The 23,616-nt window shown below is 45.2% G+C and overlaps 1 protein-coding gene across 1 annotated transcript in view; it reads left to right on the forward strand.

Moving 5' to 3' along the window:
• srrm3 (serine/arginine repetitive matrix 3) overlaps positions 1–23,616 on the forward strand; it is a 68,010-nt gene that overhangs the window by 32,991 nt on the left and 11,403 nt on the right. The window contains exons 2-10 of the mRNA XM_076102591.1: positions 124–443; positions 9,609–9,710; positions 16,808–16,909; positions 17,360–17,440; positions 17,959–18,027; positions 20,183–20,218; positions 20,453–20,503; positions 21,083–21,190; positions 23,098–23,260. Coding sequence (XP_075958706.1) covers positions 136–443; positions 9,609–9,710; positions 16,808–16,909; positions 17,360–17,440; positions 17,959–18,027; positions 20,183–20,218; positions 20,453–20,503; positions 21,083–21,190; positions 23,098–23,260 — 1,020 coding nt within the window. The 5' untranslated portion in view covers positions 124–135. The remainder of the gene's footprint in view (positions 1–123; positions 444–9,608; positions 9,711–16,807; positions 16,910–17,359; positions 17,441–17,958; positions 18,028–20,182; positions 20,219–20,452; positions 20,504–21,082; positions 21,191–23,097; positions 23,261–23,616) is intronic.

The raw sequence follows: 23,616 nt of genomic DNA on the forward strand, positions 1-23,616 counted from the left end.
CCAGATGAGAGTTTCTTTGAAAGATTGGACTCTAAATTATCGACATAAAATGAAACTGCCATAATCCACCAGACTACCTAGTGCTCGTCTGACCGTTCCTCTCCATCGTCTGTGTCTCCACAGAGTTCAGTAACCATGTACGATGCGGCGAGGGTGCCGTCTCCTAAGGATGGCGCAAACGGGTTGGCCCAACCCGCGGTCCCCGGAGCGGGAGCAGGAACAGCCGCCGGATCAGGTGGGCCGACGCCGACCGCAGTGCTGCAAGCTAAAACCGAGGAGGGACAGCCAGGTACGGAGGAACAGGAGGAGGAGGAGGAGGAAGAGGAGCCCAAAGCAGAGCCAGTCCTGCTGAAAAAGCCACACAGGGAGATTCTGGACCACGAGAGGAAGAGGAGGGTAGAGCTGAAATGTATGGAGCTCCAGGAGATGATGGAGGAGCAGGGGTAAGTGCATGAATGCCATGGGCCTCATCGTTATTTTTATAATGTAACAAATGATGATGTGTAGTGATATCTCCTAAATCTGCAGCTCCCCTCGGCTTTATGGAGCTTCAGCTCGTTTAGCTGTCTTGTATGTAAATTTAAACTCTCTCTGCTCTCATGGTGTCATTTTCGGTATCTGTTTTCAGCAGAATAGCTCTACAAAAACAAACAAACAGTGCACTACCTGCTCAGCACCAGCAGCAGACAGACACAGTCAGCAACCAGCTGGTGGACATAGTGGAGGATTTAGCAGCTGAAGAGTCAGCTCTGTTTTTTGGTACCAACTCCTAAGAGAGTGGATATTGGAAATAGATACATTAGTTGTTTTAGGTAAGAATTATTACGCCTTCATCTGAATTAAATTGGAGTTTAAATGATATACCGACACCAACTAAAATAAACAGAATTTTTAACATAATAATCATAAACGTCAGTCGTTGTGCTCTCACTCCGACAGCAGTCTCAGGGTCTTTATGTAGCTTTCTGTAACGTCACCTGCTGTATAATATTCTCTCTTCTATATTGACCAGCTCCCCACTCACACCAAACCCTTTCTTCATTATCTCTGTCGCAGTACAACACTGATGTCATGGCAGCTGTATTCATAAGTTCCAATTATTGAAAGTCCTCCAACATGACTAATGCTGTTATGTTTTCGTCTGCTGATATCCAACAGCGGGACTCAGAGTGTGAAGTATGTCTTTTTAATCTTTGTGACATATTTGCGAATAGACTTGCCCACAAATGGAGCGGAACAGTTAGTCAAACGTAGCAATTTGGGGGCCATCGATTATGGTAATGATCAAATCTCATCGAGTTGAAACGAGCACTTGATCACCAGTTTGTGCAGTTAAGAGATTTTAATGAATCTGACTTGGAGCACTTGCACTGAGCCTCACAGAGAAAAAAAAATGTATTATAAGAATATGAAAACTTTCTTGCAGGAAGCCCAATATGTTTTGAGCACAAAAATCAACCAAGCGACTAAGCACTCCGGTCGCAATGGGGATTTGATGTCAAGTGACATTAGCGCTTCCAGTGAAACAGTTGTTTATCTTTTCTTTACAATTCGGTTATTGGGCAGCTGGTTGGAGTGTGCTCTGTGTAGTCGAGCACTTGACATCGACAGCTATGTAACTGTAGGGGCGCTGAGCTCACACGCTACACCAGAACATTACATTCAAAATCTGGAACCTGCCAAAAGTCATTTTTATCCCAATTTTAGGAAGAAGAAGAAAAAGAAAAACACAAGCCCCATGCAGAGGAGTGTAGCAAACATAAAGGGCTGTTTTTTTTTTGTCAGGAAATGGTGCACAGTGTTTCGTTGATATGGTCATCTTTAGCAGCAAGGTATTGACATGAGATGGGATCAGGATGAATACATTGTTAGTAGTTGTGATATACAGTATGACATCTATTGTGACCAACAATGTCATCTTTTATACTCCCTTTAAAAGCGTCTCTGTGTGATGCTTGCATGATGATCATTTTGTGGTGGATGACGTGAAACAAATCTGCCACAAATTAAACCAATGTTGTCAGGTGAAAGGATGCTCTGATCCTGGAGGCAACTGTCTCTTAGAATAAGAAACGGTTCCATATTAGCTGAAGGACTCTACAGGGACCGTTTTGGCAGAGACCTGGTGCTTCCTGCTTGGCCAGCTGCCCCATTTAACATAATTGGCAATGTTCACAATCAGCAAAGCCGGTGAAGGACCACGTCCTTGTCACTGTTCTAGTGGCTCCAGTTTGCTGAAGAAGAAAGAAGACTGCAATCCGCACCACAAATCTGGACCAGGCAACCGCACATCTCTATATTCAAAGACTTCCAGGTTACAACCATGTATGTAAGAAGTGGACGAAGTCATAGTGACGACACACATTGGTTTGTAGACGACAGTTTCGAAGCCTCGAGTTTGCCATTTTGGCCCTCGCCATTTTGTTTTTTTGCAACCTGAAGTGACACAAGAGGGTGGAGCTGAGAACAACATTTTGATGTGACCAAAAAGGTTACAGTTAACTTTCATGATCTAAAAACAGTGAGAAAGGTTTAAAGTTCTATGACGAAAACACGGACAACTCCCTGAACGTAAAGGTTGTGGTAGCGAACTTTCAATCACAAGATAGCCAATCCCTAAAGTGTCTGTTTTACTCTGAATGGGATAATAATTTACAAAATTAACATCATGCTGTATTGGAGGTAATCATAATGAGGTAATAAATCAAGTGAGGTGTAGGGTCATTCTCACAATCAGACTTCTTTTTGCCACCTGGATTCAAACATGAAGATACATGGAGATTCATACATCAGCAGCAGCCATTTCTGCTTTACAATCTTGTTTATGTCACAGATGCAGCATTACTCAGCCTTGATGTTGCTGCAAAAAGCGAACTCTTGAACTTCTGTAATACTGGCCTCATACTCCAAGTAGTGGTTATTAGGGAGGTTGCCATAGAGACACGGGCCAACCCAGCGTAGCCTGTTTCATTAGCATGATATGTGTCCTCCAGCACTAAGTTTAGGAAGAGCTCAGTGTGTGCTAACGCCAAGGGCCATGCAAATTGTAGTGACTGTAGTTGGCCCTAATCCACAATCTGAAGGCTTCTCTCAGGCTACTCTACACACACACACACACACACACACACACACACACATATATTGCTGCTTCAATAACCACATCTCCCAGGCAAATTCCAGGCTAGCTGAGTCTGTAATTAATGACGAGCTCTGTGATCCTGTGTCGGTGCGGAGAAAATTCACTTTCCCAGTAATACCTCATGACATTTTATTCACATCACATTTGTCATTTGTAGGAAGCCGGCTAATCCTTCATATATTAGGGGAGGGTGATTTAATTGAATGCAGGGCAAGCCAATTAGTGAGATTTTTTTTGCGGGGGTCAAGGCTAGATACGAGAGGTGGCCGGCTCACACTGGAATGCCAGTATGTGGGACCGGCGTTTTTCAAATGTCTTTCTGTTTTAATCATCATCTTTGAGTACAGAGATGAATTAAATAAAATGCACCCTGAGAAGGTGGGGATGGATTAGACTTCTCTTCAACTAATTCTTCCACCCGTCCCACCTTCCCCTGAGCGTGACTGTGCTTGTCAGACAGTGGGGTCTTGTGAAGACACAGGGGTAATGGTGGAGCTACGACAGATTGACAGCTGGAACGGAACCACCGGACTTCCCAAAAAGAAAAAGAAGGGGGAGAACTGCGGCCATCTGTCAAAGTCCTTGGAGTACAGGCATAGTCGCTCCCGGTTTGAGAGCGATGTAAAAGAGCCATCTTGTGGAACAGTGTAGTGGCAGGCAGCAGCTCGGCTAATGATGACAGAACACAAGGAGACCAGACACCCGCGCTGACCAGCCCCACACACTCGTCAGACGGCGACCCCTCAGCTTGTGAGTGTTCAAGCTCTGGACGGACTCGAGTCATCTCGTTAAGCAACAATAAAAGGAGAGTCTCATCTCCCCGCGCCTCTCCAATTTCGAATGTTCCTCTTTAAATGAGAGCGCGTGAGTGCATGTGTGCAGGATTATGGGATAGAGTGGGGGATGAAACACTGGGATAGAGAGGCAGAGCAATGCCAGGCATTAGACACAATTAAAATGGTGGCTGGGGTCTGTTTTCATTTGTTGTGGATGGAAGCCAGCAGGCTCAGACTACACATCACCCCCGAGTCCCCGTCCTGACTGAGGCCTGTGTGAAGGATTAGGCCGGGGGGCAGGTTGGGAGCCTGCCTCCTGCTCTAACCCTGACAGCATGGCAGACAACCCCCTCCTCCCTTTACACACAGCACCCCCACCAAAACTTGCCATGCCCTTCTCCAGAGATAAGACCATGATAAATAGTTTGCCATGAGTGATGGCCTCACCCCGGGAGCCAATTAGATGGGCTGAGCAATTAAAGCAGTCTGTTCATTTAGCTATCCAAGGCCTGGCAACACCCCCCGAGTCTTCTGAGTGCTCTGCCGCTGCAGGGAACATTGCCCTTTTATGTGTGTTAGATACGCTGTAGGTCCTATACATTTGATCTGTTAGAGTGGCTCTGGGAGGAGATGGTACGGTATAGAACTGAAGCACCGTCAACAACCTCCTGTCGTCCTTCCATCAGAACACACTGCATGTACTGAACATCTCAACGAATGCTCAGTGACTATAAGCAAGGTCGGCCACGATACGATACGATAACACAGCTCAAGGGCCGCTTTGCATGCAAGGGTCCCCATTCTGTCTCAGTGGTGTTTTTCCACACTGATTGAGGCATAAGGTTGGTGCATGATTTGAACTCCCGTTGTGTCGTCGCCTTTTTGCAGCTCTCTAATGAGCTCTCTTCACAGGGCCTCACTCACTCTAATCGGCACGCTACGTGGGGCTCCCTTTAAACACATGAACCCCATACACGCATCTGTGCAACGCATGCACACACGGACACACACACAGTGTGTGTGCTAGGTCTTTTTAATGCATGCATGAAAGTGTGTGTTAGTTTGACTGTATATAAGAAGTGGACATAGTTACTGTGACGTCACCTCGAGTTTGGCATTTTCGTTCTTGCCTTTTTGGATTTTGACTGTTGCCAACTTGTTTGTTTTTTGCAACCAGAAGTGGCACGAGAGGGTGGAGCGAAGTACAACGGAAGGCTGAATAAGACACTTTTAGGCGACCAAAAACTGCACTGAAAACACACTGTGAAAGGGTTAAAGTTCTAAGACGCCGTGGTAGAGACCTGTCAATCACATGGTAGCCCCGCCCTAAAGCATACCCTGCTTTATCGTCTATTTTACTCTAAATGGGACCTTAATTTACTAAATGAACATTATGGTGTATTGAAGAAGACTTGAAACCAGCACTTGATACCATCAACTCAATGTTTACTGGGGTGATAAATCAAGTGAGAAGTAGAGTCATTTTCTTATAGACTTCTATACAACTTATTTTTACAACCAGAAGAGTCGTCCCCTGATGTGTGTATTAGAAAATGATGAACAATGATGCATTTCTGAATTTGTGTTTTTTACATGTACTTAATGGCACACAAGCAAATTAATGTGAAGACAAAAGAGTCCACGGTAAATTGAGACAGGAAGAAAAAGGAGTCGGGTGCTAAATTGCTGCATTTTGGCTGCTACTGCTGTGGAATTGCTTTAATAACATCTGCAGTGACACTTTCTGAATTGCATAGAGATGTGCGTAGGCTGGATCTTATTAAGAGAGCTGCTCTCAGAGCCTCTAAGGCCAGAGCAAATGACTATCTCTGCTCCGATGGAGGTTTTCCTGCAAGCCAAAGCCTGTGCCATAAGGCGATAAGCCTGTGTCCTATAAGACTGAAAATTGGAGGGAAAGCATCTCGGGGAGAATGACCCATTTCATACATTGTCACCGGGGGAGGTCCCAAGCCAATATAGTAGGTTCGTGCGCGACAAAAGAGCTATAAATTCTGTTGTTAGAGAAGATGAGCAATCAGAAAGAGAGGCAGTGGCAGATTGTGGCGCTCCCACCATTGATCTGCTTATACTGTGGGGGAGGTGAAAAGGGCAGCTTTATGTAGTGAGAGAACTCTTTTGTTGCTCCTCGTTCTGTCTGGTCTTTCTAGTACCTGTTATCTAACCAGAGAATCTATGACTGTAGAGAGCATCAATTGAGAATCCTCTCCACTTCTCTTCACTGTGGATCAGTGGGTCATTTTAATTCTGCCCCTGAAATAGCAACGTGTGGGTGTTCGGGCTTGCCTCCCCATGTTCCCAGCGCCATTCAATCTCGCTAACTACATTGGCATCACTTTGCCTCTGCGCTCTCTGTGCTCTTCACGGGCGCACAGTAGCGCCTGGGGACGACTTGTGAGAAGAAAAAAAAAAGGTTCTTCTCGTTCAGACATCAAGCGCGGAACATCGCTGGCAGTCAGAAGGAGTATGTGCACACACAAACCCACGCATCAACTCGATGACCATCAGCGTAAGGATGGTCTCTGGGCCACAACTATTCATTTTCCCGGGATCGGAAGTTAATGGGGGGGATCTGTGGGTGCTCGGAGCTGTCTAATTACTCCAATCAAGTTCTTTAATCGTGGTGATTTGTCTTGGCTAGGGTGATCGATGTCCCCTGTCTCTCTCTCCGCTTGACTTTGCATGCTGTGGGCGGTGGGTCTGGGCTAAATGGCCTTCATTTGGGCTCCGCTTGGCTAACTCTGAACATCCCACCTCACAGACACAAATGAAAACATGCAACATGTTTTTTTTGTTGTTTTTTTCTTCATTTTGAATTCAGTGTTACCCGGCCTTGCTGAGAGTGACCGCTCCAATCAGCCCCTTCTGTGCACTGTGTCGCGGTGCAGCAGATGGTGTGTTAGGCAGAAAGCAGCTACCTTTACAGCTGCAAGAAGTGCTAATTAGATGTGCAGAGGAGTTCCAGTGTGCTCATCCTAATAGCGACTGACAAACATCCAGTATGTGGCCAATTCACACAGCTTGATTCAGAGCTCACCATGGATTTTTGCCTAACTTCACTTTAATGCTGCTCAAAAGTTTGGCGATCACGCACGAAAGACTTTTCTCAGACTTCTTTTGTTCATAGATTTTTTTATCTCTGCAGGCGACTCATTCACCAGCTTCCTGCAGACACTCAGGTGCCGTGGGGGGATTCTCCGGGCTCTTACCTGCAAACCCCAGTCTCATTGTTGAAGCAGCACCACTGCTGGGCCTGCACTCTCTGGCTTCGGTTAGCGAGCTAGACGGATCAACAAACAAACCCGACTTCGCTGGGCTTCATGCCGCGAAGCTGTGCAGAAGCTCAGAATGGAGCAATTCAATGAAGAGAGAGAAGAGGAGGAAATTCGGTATGGCATGTGTCAACAGAAGCTTTAGCTCCACAAGCTCTGACCCCTCTTTTTCTTGCTTTAGCTGAAGTGCCAATTGGGATAAAGGCTGTAAAATCCTCACCATCATCAGCACAATGTGAAGGAGAAAGCCCGACAGCCGAATCGTCTGTTAGAGCAGAGCGGATTCAGCCAGTGTCCTCCCTGAGCCCTCTCACCCTCTTACCTATCGCACACCTTTCCTCGATACACAACAGACAGCTGAGAGCATCGCTCGGACTGCTGTGGAGTTGTTCAGGAAGCAGCTAACGTGCGCCGACGGCTCCTGCGATGTGAACGGAAAGCCATGAATTTAAAGTGTGCTGAGTTGGCGGCTGCCGGGCTGAGAGATTGCCGTACAGCAGGACCTGAATGGTGCTGTCACACCGGCTTGCTTCTTGTCCGTTGGGCCATCTTCCAGCTATTTCAGTCCCTCCTTCGCACTTCTCCTAATCTCATTCTCCGCACTGCCAAAGCGCTGATAGCACCAAACTCAGAATGCACGGTATCGACTGCTATATTTAATCTGAGAACAGCAAACACTCCTCAGACTAATGCCATTTCCACGCTGAAATGAGCCCCCGGTTAATTTACGATCCAGTTTATAGAATTGGTCCTGCCGTGAGCCCCAGCTGAGAGAGAATCTGTTGCCAAGTAAGAGCCCGTGTTCCAGCACTGAGTGATGGACAGCTCCCCTGCACCTTCATTGTAAGTGGAGCTGACATATCACATGCTATCACCTATTAAACAGGAAAACAAACTGCAGCAAATTGCAGCACTTCTTGTTTGCTGTGTACTCATGGATGTTGACTCTGGAAGCTGATTCTGATCAGAATCTGAATCAGCTTTATTGGCCATGTATGCGTATACGCGAACAAGGAATTTGACTCGTACGTACACAGAATATACAAATGAACAAAAAATAAGGACAACAAAGTAGAACAGAGGTAAGCATAAACATTTAACTACTATGTACAAATATAAATATAGATAGAAAAGTATATATATGAACATAAAAAACAACAACAATGACAATGAAATGGAGGTAATAGTGCAGTATGACTGATTAAGTGCTCATCAGAGTGACGGCCAGCTGCTTTATGCCGGGCACCCCTCACACATGCTTCTTGTTGCTACACCTAATACGAACAGCACAGTCTATTATAAATGGCCGAGGCTTCCAGTCAGTCTAACTCTGTGATGTCTGGCTCTTGGCTACACTTTCACAGCTTCATTAATCCCCCCCCCCCCCGCCCTTCTCTCACTGCGTGTTTCTCTGCCTGTGTAGCTCATTACATCCCATCACCACAACCGGAGCAGAATGTGGAGATGGTTTGAATGCACCAGGAGTTCGGCTCGGTGTACAGCTCACTAAAGGTGCTGTGCGCTGTCAAGTCCACAAGACATGCGTAACTCCCCCATGAGAGTCTGTAGAACGGCAAAGGACAGTAGCAACCGCGCTTGTTCAGACAGGTTGGATGAATTATTACTGTGCCCCCCCCCCCCCTCACAGAGCTGTCAGGGCCTGTGGTAAGAGGCTACTACTTGTGTTATTCACAAATTGGGAGGACAGGAGCCTGAAGCTGTATGGCATGGAATATTTGGGGAGAGTTTGATTCATTCATTATCTACTGCACCAAATGATACCACAATGAAATGAAAGCATCGTTTTGATGCTTCTTTTGTTGCGCCCACTGACTGATGCAATGCATCTGAAATAAATGGAGAAAAAAAAACTAGATATTCCCAATTAGAAATCTACAACGTGGCACAGACAGTAATTGCTTTCCCGCTGCAGCAGTCTGCAGTTTTCTGTCTGTCAGCTTGCTGAAAGCTCCTCACATCTGCCCCAAAGTTACTCTCAACTCAGCGCTTTGCTTACAGAATACATTACGACATGCAGTCCGGGGCCTGAGCAACGGAACCCGCCGGGGTCGTGAGAGGTTGACAGTGAGTCATCAGAATATACATCCCTCGGCTGTTTGTCTGTTTTGGCATAGATGACGGCGTTTGCCATTTGTCGGACTCGGGCATCTGGCGGTTGTGACGGATGACCGTCCGCTCGGCCAGCGTCCCCCCCCCCCCCCCGCTGCATTCAAAGCTGCTGTTGAAAAGCTGCCGCTTCAGTTTGTTCGTCGCTGACATTCGTCCTCGTCTGCTCACCACTCAGCCAAGTAGTCAAGACTGCAGATTAGTAATGAATCTGTGTGCGTGTGCGTGAGTAACTAACTAACTAACTAACTGCTGTGTCTTCATGTCCATCCGCAGGTACACAGAAGAAGAGATTCGACAGAAAGTGAGCACATTCAGACAAATGCTGATGGACAAGGAGGGCGTCATCACCAGAGAGGGCTCACACACACAACCAGTGTAAGTTACCGTACATCGGTAGTAATGTTGCAGCTGATAAAACATGATCTGTCTTTGAGCCCCGCCTTCGAAAAAAGAAAAAAAAAAAAAAAAAAAAGCAGAGTGGAAATCAATAGTAGAAACAGAACAGGAGGTGACAATACAATACAATTCAAGTCAGGAACACACCATATGCCACGGTTTTCTTTAGAAGTCGAAGGTTGCGCATGCAATGGGAGGAGGGAGGCCCAGAGGAAAATGCAGTTTGTTTGAAGTGTCAAGCTTCGTGAGGATCATGAAGTAAAAATAACCCGCAACATCAGTCAAGCTTTATACGGCACTGCACATAATAAAACTATCTACTCGTCCATGTTGTTGAGCTTGTAGTCTATCGGTTTACACTCCGTCACTTCTGCACCGGGGAACGTTTGGCAACTAGCTGTTCCAGTTCGCACGGTACAGACAAGAAAGAGCCAAGAAGAAGACTGAATCTAATGATTATGAGTCACAAGGAGCGCTTGATTTCTAAACGGCTGTTTGGACAATTACAGTACATCGTTGATGGACAGAATAGATACAGTAGTAAAGAGTGAATTATGCTGATTGTAGTACTGTGTGTATGACGTCGGTGTGTTTTGTTTGTTATGACTGAGATGAGAAGAAGTGGTGGTGCGTAAATTGTGTCAAGCAGGTGACAGGTCATTAATCAATTACAGTAAATGAATCTAATGAAACCAAACATCCATAAACATCAAACACTGTACAAGCAGAAATTGAGGTTATGAGAAATGGCCTGCCTGATAATGTCTTCAGGCGGTGGGTTCCAATAGAATACGGTCCGTAATTACAAAGGTGCAATCCAATTTAATTTGAGTCCTGATTATGCCTCCCTGAATACACAGGGAATGGTTAAACCCCGATGCTTTGAAAATAATCAGGAGCATTTTAAAGTCTATTCTAAACTCTGCTGGAAGCCATTGAGGCGAAGATTGGCACGATAATTGTCAATTTTCTTGGCGCTAAGCCTCGCTCTAGCTCTGAGCACGGTGTGGTATGGAGAGTGTCTCCAGCATAGATGGAATTAAAGGAACCAATAAATGAATGACTGCGTGTGCGGTCTCCGTCCAGATCGCGGACAGACGCGCAGACTCACGGAGGCCACTGCTGCGGCCGTCGGAAAAACATGAGAAACAGCAGCAGCAGCAGCAGCGGGATGGCCCTCCTGAGTGAGTCCATCATGCTGTATCTGTGAGTGATGGAGAGAGGCGGTGTGGTGGCGGCGACGTGAACTAATGACTGGTAATGACGCCGATGCTTCCCGTCTCACAGACGAGACTAATGACTCTCCCTCCTCTGCACCTCAGCCGGTGTCTGACATTTAACCAGACCACGCTGAAATGAGGAGGGAGCTGCAGAGGACGGCGATGTGCCGCAGGACGAACGCAATAACCTTAATTTAATCATTTGGGGCCCAGGGAAAGTCGACGACGAAGACACAGAAAGCTTGTGTTTGTTTTTGCTGTTTGCGTTAGTTCGCTCTCAAGGGCGCTCCTCAGACTGGTCAATTTGGGATTTCAGAGCTTTCCACACAAGTGCTGCAACTTTCCATCCCCAGAAAGGCCTTGATGTGGAAAATTGAAGGTTGTAATTTGCAGGGTTGTTATCCTCCCCCACTCCCCCTCATACTCAACACTCCCCCAGGCCCTACACACACACTTACACACACTTACACACACAGGCAATTCTTTCTGAAGTAAACCACGTCCCTCTGCCCACCAATGTGACTTTATTTGTGAAGTGCCTACTCCCCTGAAGCATTTTGGGTATCATGCCTTGATCAACCGGTGGATTGGCCTCGGGGTAAAACGGTGCTATAGGCCCCCTGATACTCACTGTCACCAGCAATACGCAGATCAACCACCCCCCGCATTAATAGGTAATATGGCAGGGGACCCTCACATAAGTTAACTAGGGCCCTCAAGGGCCCAAGTGACCGTGTTAAACAGCCAACAGTATGCACGGATATGATGCTGGTGATCTCATCTCACATTAGTGGCGAGGTTGTTTCACTGCTCTCTAGGTCTCTGAAGCTCCTGGTTTGTTTCTGGGCCACAGTAATAGCGACGCTAATGGATGCCTGGCCACCACTTTGATCCAGACTGGAATGTCTTAACACGACCCGGTCTCACTCCCAACTCATCTGATACAGACGTACGGAGGTTGCTCAACAACTATTGGATGGATTGCCATTAATGATTCTACATTGTCAGTCCTTAGAAGATGAAATCGACTGCTCCACCATGAGGTTTTTAGTGAAATATCTGTCTGATTAGTTGCCATGTAAATTTGTACTGACATTCGTGGTTTCCAGAGTTTTGGGGATCCTCAGATTTTTGCCATGAAATTGTGTGCACACATTCATGTCCCCTTCAGGACGAATTGTAATAACGTTGGTGATCCTCTGACTATTTTTCTCGCACCAGAGGTCAAAATCCAATTTCATTTTTACTTTGGTTTATGATACAAATACGTGCGCGGGTAATGACATTCCCATCGGCCTCGGCTGCACTTTGTGTTTAGTGCTGTGGAGCACTGAAATTCGATATTTTTAAAATCCGAAAGAATGTCTGTGAAATGCATGAACAAAGAACGTTTTATTAACTAAAGAACCCCACATGACTTTACACATCTCTATTAGCTGCGTGTATCCTACTGTTTATTCTGTGACGAGGTGCAGTTAATCTCATCAACTTCAAGCCAAAAGAGATGTATGGAGATATAGATTCAGATAATAGACATACTGGTAGATATGTAGATTTGCTAAATGAAAGGAGGCTCCAACACAACCTCTAATATACTGCTGCCTTCAGTCGGTTTGACTCTGCTCAGCTGGGAGGTTTGATTCAGATGCCATCTTTTCCACAGAGGCCATTACTATTGACAGGCTATAGGCCCCTCGGCTGTAGCTTAATACTCTTACACACTAGCAGTAAACAGCCAGCAGGATGAGCTAGCTCATTACTCTGTTTACCGATGTCCCACATTGATTTCCTGCAGAATGGATGTGAGGAGAAGGGGCGAGAGGAGGGATGCGGCACGTAGAGCTTCTCGGAGCCGTTCAGTAACCGAGTGGGATCAATGGGGGAAGCTGACCCTGGGTCTGGCTATCGCCCGAGACCGACGTTTCTTCATTAGCAAACAGAATTGTTCAAGAAGAAAATGGATCTAGCGTTCGACTGTTGCAGCCAGAACATCAAGGTCCCCCCCCCACCCAAGATCACAGACTTGATCAGCGCAGCTTAAACCTCCAGCCCAGTCAGCCCCTCATCTCAATATGAGCGCCGTGAAGCTGCTACAGGAGCTACCAGATTTGACCCCCACCCTCATCGCTGAGGAGCAATCAATCCGACCTCTACCCACCTCCTCCCAGAATAACAAACTATAACTCTCCATCCGGGCTTTTGGAGGCAGAGTGGCTGTCCGAGCGTGGGATATGGATGGGCTGCACTGCGCTGTGCTGCAGCCCTGAGGAGGGCCTTGGCCGTGGTCCATCACTGCCAGGTCCCAGGGTCAGTGGCTGAATCGGGGGAGCCTCTCTCCTCACCGGGGCGCCATTAGGGCCAGAGACGCTCACTTATCCTAACAGGCACCAACGTTGATCGCGACCAGGCTGGACAGATGTCTCCAGCATGGCATCACTTAAGGGATTAGAGACAGGATGGGGAGTTAGTTGATTTATCATTTTGTTTTATAGACCTAATTCTTCGTTATAGATAAATATTGTATGTGCAGCTTCACTAGCATAGAACACTGCCGTTTCTAATATTTAATATTTGTTCGATGTTTAATTCTAGCACATTTTTATATAGACAGAGTAAAAAAAAGAAAAAAGAAGAGGAGCCTTCAGTATATTAAGCCCAGAGAATTGTCTGCAGTCTTCCTCTCAGGCTGCAGGTACAACCTCCACCTATCAGAGGGTCCAGCATCATAGCCTGTGTGTAAAACCCAGGGCAAAGAAAGTCCACTAATCACTCACTGCTGCTTCTTTAACAGCTCCTCTCGTTTGAATAGCCGCACTAAAATACTGTTTAAAGGGATTTAGTGGATAACTCTTGAGCGTGTGTGTGTGTGTGTGTGTGTGTCTCTCTTCTCAGGTCAATATTCAAAAGTTCGATGTCCTCTCTTTTCTCCGTGATTAAATTTGTGCCATCGACAGCAGTGTATGTGTTTGCAACTTTGTTCAATAATTCAAACTCCTTCTCGTGTGAACTGTGTCACACACACACACACACACACACTGCCTCCAGTTGTTTACTTCTCTGAGACTGTTGTTTTCTGTTGCTGAAGTTCAAATTAACACGATTTTTGCAATGCAAGTTTATTAATCGGAGCGGGTGTTGCAGTGTGTGTGTGTGAGAAAGCGCCGTGATAGTGAAGTGAGGTTATTTCGCCTGTGCTTGGCATCCCTGCTGTGCCCGGCGGTGCTCAGCCAATTAAGGGCTTTGTTGCCTCATCTCCTCCTAACTACCCATCAGGCCTGTGCCCTGTTCAAATCCTCCACACAGTCTCCTTCCGGAGACTTTGCACCACCAGCCACACCAGCCCTCCTCTCTTGATCTCATGTAGAATGAGCTCTGGTGAACCCCGCGTGTGTGTTTGAGATCCGTAGTAGAGATGCACTATCCTTTGCTTTGACAAACTTCTTTCCGCATGTCACTTCGTTCTCTTCATCTCATTACTCCTACCTGTTTTCATCTCTCTCTTACTAATTGAGGTCTCTGTCTTCATCACTCTGATCCAAAAAACCTCTGCATATATACTCCCGTACGCTCAGGGGCGTAAGTATATATAATATACCAGTCAATGATTCAGCATTGTTGCACTTCCGGTTCCCTCGTCTCGAGGTCAATGTGTTTCTGTGGTTAACACAAGCTTAAGACATTTTATTGTTTTGAACTGTGATATAAAATTTGACAGTTAATACCCCTCTCGTGCCTTTTGAAGCTTTTAAGTGTCTTAAAAAAGGGGGTTACCAACAAGTGGCTCAATGAGACGACTAAACATCATCACGCCAACTCCTCCTTGTGTACTTATACTCAAGCTCATGCATGTAGTTCGTATATAGCCTAACATTAGCATTTTGCTTTTTACCTTTTACTATAATAATAAAAGGGGTGTGAAGATTTGTGAAGATGACCTTGCTTAACAAAATATGGTATTTCATAGTTCCATCCCAAGTGGTGCCATTTGCTATATATTTTCCTCGTCCCCATCTCCATCATGGTTTTCTTTTCTTTCTTTTTAGATAAATGCAGTCGTAACCCTTAACAAATTGATATGCTTATTCTACATAAACTATGAAAATTACAATTAATTTGAAAAAAAAACTATTCAATCAAATGAATAACTTCTTATTTTCTTTGGTATTTTGTCAGATACAGGCATGCAATGATGATTGCTGGGTAATATGCATGTTGATGTGCTCAACATATTATTGCCATATTGTAGCTCTTTGACCTCTCTACTTTCACAATGCCTAAGTCACTCATTTGACTGTAAAATCCAATATATATATATGTGTGTGTGTGTGTGTGTGTGTGCGTGTGCACGCACTTCATAACTAGTAGCATGCACTGCAGTCCGTCGTAACTACCTTCTGCCACTGTAAATGCTACATCTCTGTGTAAAAAGTACCAGAAAGCCCAAAGCATGACCCGCTGGGTTTGTAACAACACTGCGACGTGACGAGGTCAGACAGATACGACTGCATGGGGGAAAAAAATAATCAGTGTGGTGTGTGTTCTCTATCTATTTCTCGAGCCCACAAGAAGCCTGCAAGGTCAAAGCTGGTGGATCAGAGGAGGCCACATAAGAGAGCGGGGGGGGGGGGATTAGGGAGGAGGCTGCCGCCATCTGTCTGTATTTACAATACAGTGTGAGTGAGGAACAAGTTGGAAGATATGAATCCCTCAAGCTGAGCTGCAAGAGTGAGAGAGATGATAATATTCTCACTGCTGGGGTGAGACGAGATTACAAAATGTCAGTATGAAACTAGAGTCACAGAAAAAGTTTAGTGTGCGAGCGTCACACTTTTTTTTTTCATTAGATTGCACCCAAAGTTAAGTGACACGCTAGCTACATTCATGAGCCTGCAGTGTCGCGTGGTCTTCGCCATTATCTGGTCAAACTTTCTTAATTTTACATGAGCACATTTTAGCATTAGAGCTACACCGATAAATCAATCTGGCAGTTGTAACGGCCAGTATCAGCTTATTGCATTTATGGCGGCATTGTTGGTCAATAGGTAATAGTTAGTTTGTATCAGTACATTTTTCAGGTCATGTTGCCAACCACTAGCAATTTATTTTTTGTAATGGTTGCATACAAATAGAGGGGAGGAAAAAAAGACATTGTTTATTTTTGTTGTTTTAAATAGTAATGATGAATATTTTGGTCAAAAATAATATTTGGTTATCATTGCTTGTATTCAGAATGAATGTGATTATTACTGTCCCTTTTTACCCTCCTATAGGCAGCCCTGCTCCATTACATAGTTTGTCCAAAAGAGTGCACTTACAAGTCAACTGTTTTCAACTGTAAAATGTCTCAGGAGGATTCATGCGCACAATGCTTTTTAAAAAAGGAATCAAAGGAATATGTTTAAATGTTGTTTGTTTCTTCTCTGGGTCTCTGTTGTTATTAAAGTTACTTCTAGCTAATATATCATTAACACATCTTTTAAACTCTAAAATATCAATAGCAGAGTCGACGGGGCAACAGTCAGCATGCTAACACCAAACTAATATGGTGAACATTATATCTGTTAAACGTTTGCATGTTAACTTTGTCATTGTGAGCATGTTAGCATGCTGTCGATAGCATTTCGCTCAAAACAGAGCCGTGCTTATGTAAGCCTCACAGAGCTGCTAGCATGGCTGTAGACTATTTCACCGCAAAGTCTCTAATGAAAATTGTTTGGAAATAGAAGTTGCCAGAGTTTGCCTTTGTCCACAGTTACTCCTCTTTACTCACAATACTCCCACACACACACACACACACACACACACACACACACACACGCCCTCCACATTAATGATACTTGACTCTTGTGTTTTCAGGGTCAACCACCTGCACTATCAGCCTGACGAGTATGAAGGGAACCCTGAAGTGGTTGGCTACGAAGACGGAGACTATGACCATCATTACCACAGTGACAACCGGTAAAGCACATGCTGAAACACACCACATGCTGTGTTGACCAGCTCCGACCCCTCAAGTGGGGAATTAAATCAGCCACCTATTATCTCCTTCACATGGCCTCTGGGTGTTTTCCTAAGATAATATCCATAAACATGAAGCTGATCTCAATATACCAATTAAAATCATCTTCTTCTCTTGCAACACTCCAGTAACAGCATGTACCTAAACACTCATCACCACAGGGAAAAAAACCAAAGGTCATTTCCCCAATGTGGTTCCCAGTTTACATTGTATGATAATGTTATCGCAGAATGAATCAAGGAAATGAGAAAATAGAGACTTATCAACTTGCACGGCAGCAAATAATTATAATCAGAAACTCAGAAAATGATTATCCTAACAATCACCTGCAAATTATTTCTGCCTCTCTCACTCTGGATCCCACTTCGATCTCTCTCCCCCTCAATCAGAGTGAAGAGGAAATCGAGCAGCTCTCCATCCCCTCGTCCGAAGAAAAGGAAGAAGAAGAAATCTGGCCGCCGAAGGAGTCGGTGAGTGGGAACGGCTTCCACTAATGAAGTGGTTCGATTTATCTGCTTTTTCTTTTTTTCCCCCGCCTCCTTGACAGAATAATTGCACTGTGGTTACAAGAAGTGTAATTCCAATTATTTTGGTGTGAATATTGCTAAAGAGCCATCAGATACTGAAATGGGGTGGGGGGGGGGGGGGGGGGGGATTGTAGGGAGTCATTAGCAAAGCATAGTCGCATCCTCCATTTTCTTTAGAAAAGGTCAAAAAGGAAACAGAGAGAGAGAGAGAGAGAGACTGAGAGAGAAGGAAATGCTACATTGATGCAAAAGAGAAGAAAGAATAAGAAGGGAGAGGCAGATGGATGAATGGAGCGGGGGACAAACAGTGAAAAATCAGCTGAGCTACTATAGGATGTCACCTTTACTAACAGTCCCCCGTGTGATGTATCGTAACAATGATGAGCGAGAAGACAGAAGTCAGCAGCGATCTGAGCCTCATTTTGCATTTTTGCAAATTCTCCCCCTCTCTCCACCAAAAGGTTTGGCAGCTCCTCACCCACTCACAGAGACAAGAAGAAAAAGAGTGGGAAGAAACACAAGCGAGACAGGTGAGTGTGTACAGGCTGTGTGTGAGTGTCATCACTGACATGTCATCACAAGAAAGAAAGTGTGACTTTTCAAGGGTTTATCAACTGTTGCCTTCACAGTGATGGCTGTGAAAGAAAGACAAGAAGAAAAGGGAAGGGAAGGAGGAAACATAGGAAGAAAGAGAAAAGGAGAAAAGGATATAAAATGGAAAGAATGTAGTAAAGGAAGAATGAAAAGAAGAAAAGGAAAGAGAAAGGGAAGGAGGAAAGACTAAAAGAATAAAAAGGAAGGGAAGATGGCAAGAAAAAAAGTCAAGAAGAAAAGGATAAAGGAAATGAAAAAAGACGGGAAAAAAGGAAAAGAGGAAAGACTAAAATATAGGAAGAAAATGGAAGTGAAAAAGGAAAGTAGGAAAGACAAGAAGAAAAAGGAAGGGGAAGAAAGAAAGGAAGAAAGACACGATTCAAGCGAGAGAAAGGCTGAAAGGAGCAGAGACTAAATGAAAAGGAAGGGAAGAAGAAAGTGAGAGTGACAGGAAACAAACGAAGAAGAGAGTAAAGAGCCAGAGCTCATCAACAGACACTTGTGAGACGCCTCGGGACATCATAACCACAATGAGCAATCGTAGAGTGCCCCCCACTTTGGAGAGGGGGAGCAGGGCTAAACGCGTTGCTCTAATAACCCGGCCTGTACGGGGGGGGGGGGGCACAAAACACAAGAAAAATGAGCCTCTCAGCAAATTGCTGAGCATCGCTGCACTGCCCCGCTCTTGTTTCCCACCTCTCATCCATCCACACACATCCGGGCACCACCCGCCCTCTCTCCTCCCCCATTCCCCCTCACACCAAAGCAGCTCTGCAATGCAGGTACTGTTGGTATATGAATAATGTATAGATGTTGAGGAGAGGGGGGGCAGGATGGAGGGTTCCTCCCCCAGAGAGTATAGCCTCCCGCCACTCGCTGGTCTCCTTTTTAAGGTTTCACATTATAGGAGGAGCTAAACATTCCTATATACCGCTGCTTGTTTGTAAAACACAACTCACTTTGACATAATAAGGCTTTTGTCTATTTTGATGCACTTCATATATCTCACATATACCAAACTGCTATGTCCTGGTAGTAGAGGCTGAGGTGTGACCAGAGTGTGTGTGAGAGAAGAAGAAGAAGTGGCTCTCCAGAGTAACGCCTCATATGCAGCAGTCCGAGGCTGCTACCGGGGGCCACACAGCTCTGAGTCACATGTACATACTGTGACAGCTGTATTACTCCCCTTACAGTGAATCAATACACTTTGAGCCGCCACTGCCTCCCACTCCACTGCATGCTTGTAGGTGTGCATAACAGAGAGGGGGGGGCGGGGTAGTGCTCTTCAGGAAAATACCAGCGACTCTCACTAATCACCATGGAAACTGCAACAAGGGTGAAAGTGATATGGAGGTGATGTGTCAGTTGAGCGCTGAGGAATGGCCGGTCTCCCCATCGTTACTGTCCGCTCTGATATGGGGTCAGAGGGGAAGTGAACCTCGGTGTATTGTTCCTGCTGCATCACAGGGAGCAGCATCTTCTACGACCGGCAATAAATATAAACCAAGCGTGACATCCACCACCTGTAGAACACCAGCTGGGAGAGCCTGATGTGAGGGCGCCCTGTGCACACCTCTGCATATATGGACGTATGCGCTGGATTCAGAGGGCTGGAACACGTGCTGAAATATTCCGTTTATTTATAAAATACACAATCCTCCTGCCGTTCAAGGCAACTCGAACATGTTCCCGCGTCCGTGTCTGTTTGTAATATCTGGAATGCCGTTTTAATTCATACGTCGGTGCACATTTGTCTTTGAATGTGTTGCATGAGTAATTAGCTGTACCTAGACTCTAAATGAGTCTCGACTGCTTGGCAAGCTTTCACACCTTTAGAGACTTAACGTAGTTTCAACATTCTTTGGAGGTGTTTTTTTTAAATGTATATTAAAAAAAAAAAAGTAAATATAAATGTGGCACACAGCACATTTAAAAATACCTTTTTCTTTTTTGACTGGGAAGGTTAACCAGATTACTCAGTGCACCTGCTTGTTGGAACAGCCCCGCTGCACACTTGTATCATACTGAATATTTATTTTTCAGTTAATCAATATGGTGATTGTGGGATGTTTTTCTTCTTATCTTTTATAGATCTGCTTCTGGCTCCAGGAAAAAGAGGAGACACAGGTGTGTATGGAACAAGACATAAAAAACACAATACATTATAACATACATAATATGTGTACGGTGTGTGTTATTGTCATTTCTGCCTACTGATTGTTCAAAAGACAATGCAATCCATATGGGTGAGTGGTACACTGAGTTTCCTTTTTTTTCTTTTTTTACAAAGGGTGTGAATGCGTGTCTCCCATGCTTCAAAGTGCACGGCCTCATTGTCTCACGTATCACATTTGTTTTTAGATCGGGCAGCCCAAAGAACAAACACAAAGACAAGAACAAACAGAAAAAGAGGTGAGACGCACATAGAGTCACTGTAATGCCATTTACATGTTAATGTTGAGCTGAAAGACCTACATGTCTGCTTGTTTCACATTGGTTATCAGTAACAGCTGATGTGCATATACACCGTTCAATGTGTAAGAATAAGCACGGTTTGTCCTCTGCACACAGTGAACCACACGGTCTCTGTCCCCAACAACGGGTCCAATTGGAATCACGTTCGGCCTCTCATAAATTTATATTGGTATTTTACCCCCATTATCTCCGGCTCGGACTCGCAGAGCATGCAAATGGCCATGCTGTGAAGCACAGGGCGCATCTCCCAAGCGTCATGAGTCCAACACGATTCCCGTGCCACACGTTGCGCACCCCCGCCTTGATTAGAATATATATGGAAAAGGGTTCGGCAGCGCATGAACTGTTTTACATATCATGAGATTGACTACTGAGCTCGCTGTGACACGTGTGTGTGTCCCCCCCGTGATGTCTGCGTACATACACATGGCTTTATGTATGTTCATGTATGCGTGTGTGTGTGTGTGTGTGTGTGTGTGTGGTGCACGTGTGCGTCCATTGGTCGTCATCCATCAGGTCCCCCGGTGAGACCCCCAGTAGGAGTTCACAGCGTCAAGGCAGCTGCTGTAGCTCCCGTAGCGCCTCCCTGTCCTCCACACGGAGCACCTCCAAATCTCCCGCCAGGTAGACTCCTCGACACACGCACACACGCACACACACTCGCATGAACACCTCGGCTTTGTCTCGTCACACACTGGTATTGCTCCTCTGCCCGTCGAGCTGTTGCCCTGGTGACTGTCTTTCTCTCTCTCTGTCTCTGTCTCTTTTACTCTCGGCCCTGTGGAGACATATTAGGATGCCAGTGGGCCTCTTATAATAAGCCCCATTAAATAGCTGTGGTATCACTCTGTACTGGTGGCACCGTTTGTCATTTTATGGAGCATGGAGCGTCTTATTTTTCTTTTTAAAAAGCTGAATTTTCCATATAGTGTAGTTAGTGAAATGTCTGGGTTTCCGGTCTTGGATGTAGTGTTATTTGTATGATTGCAGCTGACATCCTATCTTATTATTATTATTTTTTTTTTTTTTGCTGTGACATGTTAAACAGCATTGGGCATTTCTTCCAATTATTTTTCGAGCAAATAAGAGTGCAATGGGGCAGTTAATTAGATTTCTACTCCGAATACAAGTTACTCTTTCTCTAAGCAAGCCAAGGACAGGGCAGAGTATTTATTTTATGAAGTATTATGTCACGTTCAACCAACGTTATCAAAGTTTGAAGAATTTCCCTTAAAAGATAACACTGGTATTTTTGTTTTTGAGTCGAAGTGACCAACAATTTTTGAAATTGGTCCAGTATTGAGAGAGAACGCTGCAGCTGTAATGAAGTCGCTCGGGGCAGCTCCTCACTGGTGTTTTTGCCACTGACGGGCTGAGATTGTTATTAAAGTTATTATGGAAAGTATCTACAGAGAAATAAAACCTTTTTCTTTACCTTCTGCTTCATACTTTGTTTGTTATTGTGTGTCTCGCTGTGGCTCGTTCTGAAGCATCTAGCATCACATCCACATTGCTGCAATCAGCTAAATATTCAGCCATGACATTGACAATCTTTTTTTTTTTCATCTGCAGTGTTTTCCCTCAATACTGGACCAATTGTCCCCACAAAATACCACACATTCATCAAGCCACTTACTGCCACTTACGGCAAAGAGAAAGATCCGAAAGGATCAGATTAATCACATGTATGCTCAGAGGAATAGCCAATCAGAGACGAGGAGTTACCCTGCATCTGCTCCATTATACATTCCTTGAAGAACAATCTGTTGATTGATTTGTGTGAAATATTTAAAGGGATTGTTCGGCTTTTCTCAAGTGGGGTTGTATGAGGTGCTCATCCATAGTCAGTGTATTACCTGGAGCAGATGGCGGAGCAGATAACGGCTTCAGTTCGCCATCGGAGAGGGCCGTCTGCCTGACGTGAACTTTTTTTTCCCCTAAAGAACATTTTGCTGCTGCCCCCGTCCCCAACAGACCATCATATCAAAACACACTATCGCTTTAATATCTACATGAAAAAGTGAAATTATACAACAATCTGTTATTTTATGATATAAAGATGAATAAATAGGAAATTGGTTGAAATGAACACAAAAAGAAAACTAGCCTGGAGCAGGAAATAAATGCTGCTGCTGGCAGTCGAGCTACATCAGAGGAATCAGAGAGAGAGAGAGAGAGAGTCGTACCACATCGACAAGTGCAGACACTGAAGATAAACAGAAATCAATGCAGCTTTATTCTTGTTCTAGAAACAGTAAACTACCTCATTCTGTAGAACTATACACGTTGACTCAGCTGCCATCTTCATCTCTCCCAGTGATATTTGGTACGATCGCTCCAATGTTTCAGACGGCGTGTGCCAGGCAAACCAAACTGGATAATTATCACGTCTTCTCGAGTTTGCTTCGAGTGGGAGTTAAAGTGAAGGGCTTCGGTATGGGCCCGATGGAGTTCAACAGAAGTCCCAGTGTATGAACATTCCTTTGGCTGTGCTTTACCCAGCGTGTCGCTGTGTGGCTCTGCTCTTCCAGACTGAACTCAAAGCACAAGACGGATGGACAAAAGGCGTCGGGCGCCTCGCCGTCCCCGGGCACCAACGCTCCGGCCGCGTGGCACAACGGGGACCACACCCAGCGGAGCCGCAACGGCAAGGCCGGCAGACTCAACCACGGCGAGGGCGAGAAAGGGCACGATGTATGTAATCTCCTCTATTTTGCTCCCACACCCTCCCCCCCCCCCCCCCCCCCCCCCCCCTCACCCACGCCAACGATATACAGTATCTGCCACAGTCTCTACAAATGAGTTTGATTTTGCTCCCTTTTTTGTGTTGGTTGACATGAATTCTCACCTTGTTTTGATATTGAAAGATTTTCTTTCATTCTGTTATCAGTTATTCCTAGCTTGTAGGCCAGTTTATATTATTACTATTATTCTTTTTGACGTGTAAAAGACACTCCTGTCCTGTGTAAAAAAAACGTGCCGCTCCTGCTGCTTTGTTTCCGGTTCTCTTTGACTCCTCTGCCATCTTGTTTTTCCTTTCGTTTTTTTTC

Source organism: Anarhichas minor, unplaced genomic scaffold, assembly GCF_050575085.1.
Source record: "Anarhichas minor isolate MPS153535 unplaced genomic scaffold, ASM5057508v1 ptg000027l, whole genome shotgun sequence".
Lineage (NCBI taxonomy): Eukaryota > Metazoa > Chordata > Actinopteri > Perciformes > Anarhichadidae > Anarhichas > Anarhichas minor.